The 11603-nt window shown below is 37.8% G+C and overlaps 1 protein-coding gene across 1 annotated transcript; it reads right to left on the bottom strand.

The window, feature by feature from the left end:
* Positions 1-6220: 6220 nt before the first annotated feature.
* On the bottom strand, positions 6221-7327 carry ier2b (immediate early response 2b). Its single transcript, XM_056248510.1, has one exon. It carries the CDS (start codon positions 7267-7269, stop codon positions 6763-6765), a length of 507 nt encoding a protein of 168 aa, XP_056104485.1. The 5' UTR covers positions 7270-7327; the 3' UTR covers positions 6221-6762.
* Between the last annotated feature and the right edge of the window lie 4276 nt (positions 7328-11603).

Raw genomic sequence — 11603 nt, 5'->3', positions numbered from 1 at the left:
TCGTGTCACAGAATAGTTCACCACATTCATCTAATCTTGAAGTCAGTTGGGCGGTTCTGTATTGTCTCATTTTCTGTCCCAGAGTCATATGAAATCCACAGTACAAGGGACTTTTTTCTTTTCTTTAAAAAAGTTTTAAAACATGGAATGTGTCTTTTTGTTTAATCCCTTCTCCTTGCCAACCCATATTCAAGACTTTTAGGGAGGAAACCACTGTTTTCTGGGTGTTTGTTGATGTTCGGCCCACATTTACCCACAGCTGGCCCCCAATTAGCCACAGGTTTGATGCCCATGGGTCCAGATGAACCTGCAGAGCCACAGTGCCTTCTGTTCTAGTGTCGCACACTAACCCTTCCCCTGCCTCTCTTCCCTCTCCCCTCTATCTCTCTCTTAATGTGATGGACTCAGTCACACTACGCCTTAACAAGTTCCCATGTCTGCGCTGTCTGCTGGGCTTTCTAAAGACAGGGAGGCACGGTTATATGATAGGGGAAGATCCCAGTTACTCTGAGAGTAATGAAGGGAAATGACAACCGAGTTCTGTCAGGGTGTCCATCTCGGCTCTCTGTCTCTCTTAGCAATGCTTCCTCGAGTGGATGGCAACCATTTTTTAATTTGTCTCACCCTGCTCGTTTAGAGAGTTGCATCGAACATCGGAGGGATTGTTCTACTTCTCAGGTCTTTAGCAAAAGGACAGGAAGGCTTATTTTTGTCAGGCATGAATGTTAGTTAGACCTTTTGCATGGTTAATATAAAGCCCATTTAGAATTTCTCTTGGTCTTGAATTCTTTTGCTGAAAACACTTGAAATGCAGCTCCATTTTAGCTCAAGATGTGGATCGATAGTTTATTAATAGGATTTGATTTTTATTGATTAAAAAGAGATTGCAGAAGGTTGTGGTTTTTAAAAGAACAGTTCACTCAAAAAAGAAACTTCCGACATGATTTACTCTCCCTCATCTCATTCTTTACTATTATGACCTTCCTTCTTCTGTAGAACAGAGCAGAAAAGGAGAAATGTTGAATAAATATTCTGGTTGCTCTATTCTATGCAGTTAAAATAGATGAGGACTGAGGCTTTTAAGCTTCTAAAAGGACACAACAGCACCGTAAAATATAAAATTGGGACAGTGTTCTCATTTTTATAAGCCATACAATAGGTTTGTGTAAAAAACGGACTGAAATAAAAGTCATTATTCGCTAAATATCTTAAAATCCACCTTAATGGTTTAGAACTTTTCAACGAATCAGTTGATCCAGTTCACAAACCTGTCAGAATGGTTTATTCACAAATTTGACTGATCCAGTTTCCTGAAGGGCTTAAAGACTTTCATGTAGAAATTGCAGTCATTTTTTTTCTATTTTGATGTATATCCAGTGAAACAGCTTCTGTTTGGTGACTTTAAATAGTGCATCCTTTTTGTAGCTTGAAAATGTTCTCCTGCTGTGTTTCACAGACGAATTAAAGTCATATTGGTTTAGATAAATGAGAGTGAATAAAGGATGTCGGAAATTTCATTTTGGGTGAGCTGTCCCTTTAAAGGTTTATGCATGTAACTAAGACTGGTGCATCATTCTTTGGCTCTGCTTGTTCATCAGTTTGGTTCTGACCCTCTTTTGCTCTCAGTGTCAATGCCTTTATTGCTTTATGTTTTTGACTCGCATCTTCATTTTCTGTCCCAACAGAAAGCCATTTTCAGTTTGCAACACACACACAAGTGATCCATCGTAGATACACAACACACTTGCATTTGAGCATGTGTTGTTTGTTTTGTATCGTCCTAGTGGAACAAAGCTGTTTTTTCTTTGTGTTTCATACGAAATAAGGGCTTTCCTTCAATGGTTGAGTGCTGCCAAAACAAGTCACCCTCTATGTAGCTACACCACTTCCTGTGGTCTCCCTTTGTACAGAACAGAATTACATGTGTGTGCATGCTAATGTGTGGGGGAACCGGAGAAAAGGGAGGGGGTGATGGGTAACGTAGTTTTTTTTCCGTTTTTTTTTTTTTTCTGTATGTATGAGAGTGAGAACTTGAGGCACAGCTGTGGCCAGCACAGGCATTGTGCATGCCAAAAAAAAAAAAAAAATTATCAGAAAGGGATACTAATGATATTGTGCACCTTGGGTAATTTAGTGCTGGGTTTGCCAATCCATTTCTGCTCAGCATTTACCATGGCATACTTCATTATCATCCTCATCTGATCCCAATCCGAGATTGGGCACGGATCCATTGCCACTTTTTCCAGAAGATCGGAAGGGTTGGGTTCATCCATGTGACAGTGGGACGGTTGACTGCGAGTGTGTGCGCGTTTGTCCGTGAGCTGATTTGAAGGCAAGTCGTTTTTTAGTGCCTTACAATGAACAGTTTCCCATCGCCGTTACATGACCGTAGAAACAAAGCCATGGCGAAAGCGAAGAGAGTCATCATGTTTGTACCTCGACTGTCTGTCCATGTCTATCTAACTTATTTTGTTGGGCCTATCTATCTCTTTCTCTTCTGTAACTCTTGTATATCTCATTCATAAACTTCCTGCAACAGTCTGTGTTCATCCTCTTTCTTCAGCATTTCCATGTTCCAATCCTTACTGTTTCATTTCCTCTCGTTCTTTATGCATGTCATGGTTTCTTCATTCAAACACATTGCTGATTTGATATTATATTGATAATATGTAAGACATTTTTTTGACATATAAATGTATTATTAGTAATGCTCATAGTTACATTCATTAAAACATAAATCATACTTATTACACATTTAAAAGGACAGTCCACCCAAAAGTGACAAATGTCATCATTTACTTATTAAATGTAGTTCCAAATCTGTATGACTTCTGCGGAACACAAAAGAAGATAATGAAAGTCAATGGGGTCCAATGTTATTTTGTGTTTCTTCGAAATGTCTTCTTTTGTGTTCCACAGAAGAAACATAGTAATAGTAAAAGGTGACAGCATTTTCATTTTTGGCTGAACGATCCCTTTAAGTGCACTAGTTGTTCTGCCTAAGACAGAATAGATGCTAAAAAACATGTAGCAGATAAACGAACAGATTTCACTTAAAAGAGAAACGAATGTTGAGGTTCTCTAAAAGGAAGCGGCTCACAAGACAGGAAGTGTGTTTTCACCACCGTCAGCCGGAGTGTGCTTCTTCACAGCGCTCGTATGTGTCGAAGGGGAAATAAGCGTGTGGTGTGAATGTGCGAGTATGTGAGGAGTTCCTGCGAGCGCGCAGCCACTGTCACCGTGACACCCACAAACCCGTCCCATCTCTCCTTAATCACCCATATCCCACCCACCCACCATCCATATTACTATTGACCTGAACCATTTAAAAGCAAAAGAGAAAAAAAGGCCATGATAAAGAGAGGTATTTAATTACTGATTTGCATGTGCAATGTGCATGCCACTATGTGGGTTCAAAAGTCAACTTCAGGAATTCTAAAATATAAAAAGAAATATAAAGAAAAAGAGTATATATATATGTATAAATATATAAATATAGTTAGATGTTTTATGAGCAATGTGTTCCTTTTTTCTTCTATTTTTAAAAATGAAAAAGACAAAAAAGAGCACCAAGAGGGGAAAAAAAATAATACAAGAGACGATAAATGATAAATACTCATAGAATGTTTGTTTGTTTCTATTGCCAACTGTTCTCTGAGAATCGTGGGTGAGGTGAGCACACTACATGCTGTGGAAATGTATTACAGAATTAAAAAAAAAAAGAAAAAAAGTTAAAAGATATCCAGTAACTCTCAGTGTGAGGGACTGCACATCACTCTGATTTAAGAAGAACTCCAAAACCCTTTTTGCTGATGTTGAGCTGTGAAAGAGGCTGCCTGAACCTGGTGATGTTACACATTTATTCTGGCTATGAAAAATCACCCTTTTTTCTCTCTCTTCCTCTGTCTCTGTATCTCTCTGCTATTTCTACCAGTGCATTTTGTAATTCCGAACAGACCTCTTCCTAAAGAACCTGAATAAAAACCAGAGAGAATGCATTCTAAACCCATCTCTTGTCTTCAGATGCACGACTGTAGTTTGTGTGTGAACGAGTGTATAATTTCAGTCTTTGTACACAACAATTGATGAATGTTTGTTGAAGGCAAAAGCCTCTCTTTGACACGTGCGTTCACACCTACACGACAATCTGAAAAGGATTCAATCAGGTTTCAGGTGGGGGAAATGATGCCACACATTGACAGCTGTTAAGGAAGTGTTGATAGCCGGATTATTAAGGATCTGGGCTGTTAACCCAATGACTCTATGTTAAAAACCAAGTAAGAGTGTCCCAGGAAGCGAAGAATTAGTGACTGTGCATCTAAACACCCTCATACTTCCTCTTTAATTTAACTGTTAGTCACCATGAAGCAGAGAAGGGCAAACCTTTTTTCTATATAAATATGTGCATGCATACATGCGTATATTTAAAAAATATTTGCCCTTCTCTGCTTCAATTAGTAACACTTTACAATAATGTCTCTTTTTTTTTACCATTAGTTAATGCATAAACTAACAATGAGCATTACAGCATGTATAGCTTTGTTAATGTTAATAAAATGTTCATGTTAGTTCACAGTGCATTAACAGATACAACTATTGATTGTTATATATATATATATATATATATATATATATGGTGTTATTATAAGTAATACAGAAATAATGTTAGAAATATTATGTGTCTTATAAATTAAAAACGATAATTATTTCTCTTATTTCTTTATCAGGGTTAAATGGTTGATCTTGAGAAAAGCTTGATGATTTTTTTCTCTTCCTGCAATGCTCTATTTTTTATGTTGTTTATTGAAAAAGTTAACAGTTAAGCATAACTAAGCATTCTTAATATAATTTATACAGGCCAAAATCACAATTTCCATAATTTCCCCCCTCCACCTCATTTGTCAGGTCAAAGACCCACATCAAGACCACCCTGGAGGAAACTAGTGCATCAGAAACCTGTTTGAGGTATCCACCTACTCCACACATGACCACATCAAACAGATTCATTTGGGTTTCACGCAATCTGAGTTGAACTAGGTTTCAGTGACTAATCTTAAAATGAGTTTCAGTAATTAATCATCCTGAGCAATTATCTCACTGCAGTTTCCTAACAGAGGATTCAGCCATTTAAAATGATCTCCACCTGAAAATGTCACTTCCTGTCTGCTCATCCGCTCCTGGTGCCAAAACTTTCTACCTGAAATTACATGAACACCTATTCAGATCCACCCCCACAACCCACATATACATTCAGAGCAATGATTCATACTTACTCATAGTCATTTGAATTTAGAGCCTAATCACATGCTTTTGTGTCACGCTAAATCTTAGAAAAAAACCTTTTAAAAAAAATTACGTTTTAAACATTTTATTTTAGGTATACGAAACCACCCAGAGCTTAAGACACAACAGTGTTAGCGCATACGGAAGTGATTAAAATTCATGCTCTGAGGCTTGTGGACTCTAGTTTCACTCTCTTGCATTAATTATTTCTCATTGTGCTCTACTGATGTCAGTTTCGGATGTTGTAATGCCAGTTGAACTGGGACTTCAAGCTCGACAATTATAGTCTGACACTGGCCACTAGCCAAAAAAGTTTATCTGTGTGTTCAAGGGAAAAGTGAATTTCATGGACATGTTCGGACAGGTCTTGCTGACTAATGAAGGGAAATTACACACTTTACCGTAGTGTTTCCAGCTGTTGCCTTTTATCGCCCACACAAGAGTGACAGATGATGAGCTGTATGTTTTATGATTGGGTTTAGGATCAGTGAGATAAGCATTACTCCTCATGATGAAAGGCTGAGTGAGTTATAGTCACATATTTCAGAGATGATCTGTTTGAAAAACCTTAACTAATTCATAACCGTAGGACTTGGGAAATATCTAAGAAAAGTCTAATTAATCTATATAGACTATATAAATAAATTAATAAAATCTATTAATTCTATACTATATCAGATTTTTTTCTAGTTATGGTTAAGATATTTCATTGGCTAGCTTTCTTTGTGGGTGTAATCTCTAATATATATAGGCTATATATATATATATTTGTTAATCCTCAAGTAAAAAGCTGGAGAATCATGGTTCTTCATTGGTTAACGGTGGGGGTGGGGATATAACTTCAATTAGAACTTCTTAATTTAATCCACAAATATTAGCCCAAACTATGGGTTAGGTGTTTCTGTGAGCTCTTCAAAATGAAATCTGTACAACATGGTGATTTTTAAATATTTGCATGTTTATTGCAAACCGTAAACACTGAAATCAACATCATATGATATCAGTCCATCATGCCCTTCTTATATTAGTATTATCAATACATATTATGTGCAATTGATCAGTGCAACAGTGACATTTAACACGTTTTGGCATTTTCGAGACAGTTTCAAGTATCAAACTCGGATAAACATTATATGTTATGCGTGTCATACACCGTCAGAGTTCTTCTTATTTGAGGTTGTAAAGTTCATAGGCTGGATAGAAGACATCAGAGCCCAGTTCATACGTGATTCAACAGAGTCATCTGACTCCTCTCACTGAACAATGAAGCAGCTCGGGTGATTCCAATGCGATTGGGATCATAGTATCCACCACCTGTCCTGCATTCCTCCTGATCCTGGCCTCTCTCGGAGCTCTTATGGCGAGCTAAGCCGACCGCACAGGGGTCAGGCTGCATAACCAGTCCGTTCTGAACCAGTTTGTCCAGGAAATTCCCATCAAGGGAGATCGATTCTCGGAATGATCCAAAGTGCGTCTTGCTCAACACGCCCCGATGGCTCGATTTGTTGTGAACGCTGTCAGGGTTTCAGCCTGGCGACAGCTGTTTCCATTATTAGTCCTCAAAACCTCGCTTTGGAGATGTTGCTTCTCCTCATCCGTGTCCATTCTGGCCTTCTTCGGAGGTAGAAAGTCGGGCTCGAGCGCCGTCTTACCGCGGCGCTTCCTGGAGTGCCGTTCAGAAGCGCACAGGTTCTCTTTGTCCTCGACTACTAGAGTGTCTTTAGGTTCCTGAGGCTTCATTGCGACCTCATTAGGAGTCTGAGGAGAGTCTTTAGTAATCTCCATGGGCTCCTCCGGGGCGCACGGAACGACCTGCTCCTCCTCCGCGTCTCTGAGCTGCTGCGCGGTGTGGTAGATGTCCCGTGCGGCTCTCATGGTCATGGAGAGCAGGAGACTCCGGTGAAGTCTCAATCCCCCGCGCTGGGTTCTCAATGAATACAGTTTACTAATAGAAAGAGCCATGATTCTCTTTGCCTCGACGTCCATTGTGTTTACAATGTATCAGGATATTTCAGTTCTAGACTTTTAAACGTCTAAGCTTTAAGGTCTTCGCGGTGGATTGTAAAACTAAAAGTTTTCTCCTCTCAGGGCGGTGTTTTATGTGCGCTCAGGTGACGTAAAGAGTTTCCATTCCCCTGGGTGTATAAACACGCCCCTCCCGTCTTGTCAACATACGTCATATTGGCACAGCACTGAGGTATCAAGTCAACATATGCTTTGTGTTGCCATGTCCACTTATTATACTCAACTTTAAGCTTGGGAAGAGTATGGTAATACATGCATTAAATTGTGGCAGTGTGGATCAGTGTTATTTTAGTATTATGTAGACTACTATTAAGAGTTCTCATTAATATAATTTTAATTTTTTATTTAATATTTTTTTTACATGTTTTTTTTCATTGTTTTTTATATATATTTATCTCAGTTTAATATTTATCTTAGTTTTTTAATTTACTTCCCCCTTCAACTTAAACTTATTACAATTATTTGCCTATGCAACATTTATAACTGTCATTTAATATTTACATTTTATTTTATTTCAGGTTGATTTCAATTAATAAAATGTTTTAGTTTTTAATATAATAACCCTGGTGTGGGTGTGAGGGGAAAAAATACATTTGTTAAGTTAAGTATTTTAATTATTTAGCAAATATATTGTCTTTGCAGCAAAATGTAATTGTGCAGCAATAAATTAGAATGATTAAATAAAGCAATTTTCATTGATAAACACAGCCTGCACCAGAAGCACACAACAAATTGATTTTATTGAATGGACATTAACATTATTATACATGTACTTCCGTTCAAATGCAAATATTGAATATACAATTTAACATGCAACCATAAAGCGGAAAAAAATAACAAAAAAAAATCCTTATGGGGGGGGGGGGGGGGGGTTGTTGTGTGTAGTAAGGGTGAATAAGGGTGTTTAGAAATATTAAAAATATTTATATTTTAAAGTCTTTAGCTTTCTTATTTAAAGAGTCTTTAATACTGTCTACATTACAGCCTTACTTCAGTCAAGAAAACGTAAACGTTTTTCATTAGTAAAATTAAAAACAAGAATGTGATGTTTAAAAATCTAAAAAAAAAAAAAACGTTTTGTCTTCTTGTAGCCAAAAGCTGGAAACAATAGGGTTGCTTATTTTGGGCTTGTTTTGTAAAAATAAATGGATGGTTTTTTTTCTAATGAAATCTGGCAACACAGGTCTTAATAGCACTGCTCTACAAAAGTGTCATCACAAACAGCATATGTCATTATCGCACTGTATCAGATGTCTGGCAGTACAGTAAAAAAATGACCTCAGGTGATCTGTTTCTCAAATAATCATTACTTATTGATCTCATGTAATTATACTAATGACATGTGAATGAATACATCAAATATGCATTAAGTGTAGGGGAAATGATAAGTGCATCATTTTCCTGATTAACTGGCTTTTGTTTTGTTTTTTATTATTCTTTTTATAGTGTAGCCTATTATCTATGCTATTTATTTTAAGTGGTATTTCTATTTGAAATTGCCTATAACAAAAACATTGAAACATTCATGTTGAGAGTTGTATCAATCTGCCCCCAGTGTTTACAGTTCACTTTTTTTCTGTTTGCTCGACGTCACGTTCTATCGCCATATTTGGCAGATCCGTCGTGTCTCCGGGGAGCGCGCACTCGCAGTGGAAAAGCCGTGACGTGCCGCAGCTTCCCGCAGCCTCAGCAGAGGCAGTGATGATGTCACCGCGCACCATATTTGGACTTGTCACCGGTCCAACAGCCCCCCCTCCTCCCCTCCTCCCTTCCTCCCCTCTTCCCTTTCTGCTCACATGAGCGTAACTAGGAAGGAAGCAAAGCGATTGAGGTCATAATGCAGCTGTTATTCACAGCACATGCGCCGTATTCTATTTATAGAAAATGGCCTACCTGCTGGCTATGTCGAAATTAAAGATTTTGTTGGTGTGCAGCATTTTTGTACAGAGAATTGCTTTTAAATTATGAGCGTGAAAAAAAAAAACATTTGTCAAGTCGAATGTGTGTGTGTGTGTGTGTGTGTGTGTGTGTGTGTGTGTGTGTGTGTGTGTGTGTGTGTGTGTGTGTGTGTGTGTGTGTGTGTGTGTGTGTGTGGCCTACTGTAAATTCCTTGTGTGTGTAAGCATTTTTGGCAATAAATCTCATTCGGATTATTTTGATTTATTGCTCAGCATGGGTAGTAGTCTTGTTTGTGAATGTGTTTACAGAGAAACAGAAGAGGGAGGAAATATTGTTTTATTAAAACACTAGGGCATCAGATTACAAACCAGTTTTGTAAACAGAGTGACTAATCACTAGGACCTTCAAGCTACCGCTTGTAAAAAAAGCTCCCTTACAGTTCTCTGACAAACTGCATTCCATGCGATCAGGCCTCTATTTAGGTCCACCCTATCTTTCTTTCCTTCCACAAGCGTTCTTTGCTCCTGAGATCACACCACAATCTTGTCAACAGGTTTATTTGAGGGTTATAATATAGTTTTAATATGTACATAATGATATATTTGCTAAACCCCAACCCTGAAATAAACATCTTAAAACATCTTTTCAGCCTAATCTGTCTTTCAAATAGTCGAAAGAATTTCAGATGTCCTCTAAAGTCAGTTTTCACCTTGCCTCACTACTCACAAATGTGGCCCTGACAAATACAACCAACCTTTATGCTTTTCACAGGAGGTGGAGTGTGTGTGTGAAACAGGAAACAGTGTGTGGAGAGAGAGGAAGGCAGGAGACAGGAAGGAAAGGGTGACTGTTTAAGAGGTGGGGGAGGAATTGAAGGAGAATAGTGTTGCTAAAAGGAAAGAGAGGAGAGGGGACCAGACGTCAGGGATTTAACCATGTAGCTGGCATTAAAAACCATATGGGAATCCTTTAACACACCTCTTTCAAAAATTTGTGTCACCCACCACCCGTATTTAGCCTAGCATATTTACTGCCTTGAGCGTCAAGCACATCCAGGCCAGTTACATAACCAAATTAATTATGAATCAGGTCAGGACTGCAACATAGGTGTGCTAACAACCCTGTTTTGGAATTGAGTGACAAACAATGCTAAAAATATGCCATTTCTGCTTAGCCACAGATGAGGTAATGCATCATGCAACTGAACAGGAAACGCATTGTTTTCTCAATCAAGTAGGCTATTCAAAGACATTAGTGCATTAATTCTCTGCAAAAGTACAGATTGTTATTACTCATTAGGATGGACTGATAACCTACTCAAAACAATTGCATTCATTTTGGAAACTTAACATAATTATTTGCTGGTTAATGAATGACTACTTACAATGAATACAATTTAATTATTTTACATGATTATTTTAATTCATTATAATTTTATTTCATTAAATTGTTTGACAGTTTTGTTTAGCCAAATTGTTATCAGTGATGTATAGTCTTTCTTATGCAATAAATAAATACTGTAAAAGGCAACCGTATTATTTAAAAAATCATTTTAATAACACTTTATTTTACAGTTTCCTTGTTGCACGGTACTTATTGCAATAACAGTAATTTGTGCATAATTACAAGCAACTAACCCTAACCCCAACCCAATGTATATGTTAATTAATATTATATATTCAGTCATGGGCGTCGGAAGCAAAAAAAAAAAAGTGGGTGGGTCCTCCCCCAGAAAATTTTTACTAATGCCATTTCATGTATTCTGATGCCTTTTAATTAAACAAGTAAACTAAACTCGCCTCCACGTCGTGCATTAAATGCACAGCTATCCGTGGATTATCCCGCTGCTGAAACCATGGTCATTTGCCAGCATTGACAACTTAAAGCTGTTATTGATGTTTGCAACGCAATATTTGACTGGAAGGGTACAACGGGCGGTTATTTTCGTGAGTTGCGGCTCGTTGAGAAATATAATGTAGCGATTCAGCGGAAATGGAGTTTAATTCATTAGGGCATTCCTCAAGTGGAATGGATTTGACTGACGGCGCTCTGGAAAGCGAACAGACATATGCGCTGAATGTAAAAGTGAGTGGGTCCAATATCATTGGTCTTAAAAAGTGGGTGGGTCTTGTCCCACCCATATACAATGGTTCCGACGCCCATGTATTCAGTACTTTTTACACTACCAAGGACACCTTAAAATAAAGAGTAATCACAATTTTGTGTGCTTAAAATTTTGTATTAAATAAAGAGAATATCAAATGATTTTTTTTGTAATTGCATTTGTAATTAGGACATTATAGTGGACATCTGAATAATAGACCTTTTTCACATTCCCCAGTTTATCAGAAGCGGAAGTCGTCATAGTTGGGTAAACTTCTATAGCGGTGAATGAG

Source organism: Rhinichthys klamathensis, unplaced genomic scaffold (assembly GCF_029890125.1).
Source record: "Rhinichthys klamathensis goyatoka isolate OS25496 unplaced genomic scaffold, OSU_Roscu_1.1 h1tg000056l_1, whole genome shotgun sequence".
Classification (NCBI taxonomy): Eukaryota; Metazoa; Chordata; class Actinopteri; order Cypriniformes; family Leuciscidae; genus Rhinichthys; species Rhinichthys klamathensis.
The sequence above is the reverse complement of the archived record's forward strand: the minus strand, read 5'-3'. Positions and strand labels throughout refer to the sequence as shown.

Bases quoted from the DNA above. Each gene is read 5' to 3' on its own strand.
- ier2b (XM_056248510.1), bottom strand. From the start codon at position 7,269: ATGGACGTCGAGGCAAAGAGAATCATGGCTCTTTCTATTAGTAAACTG.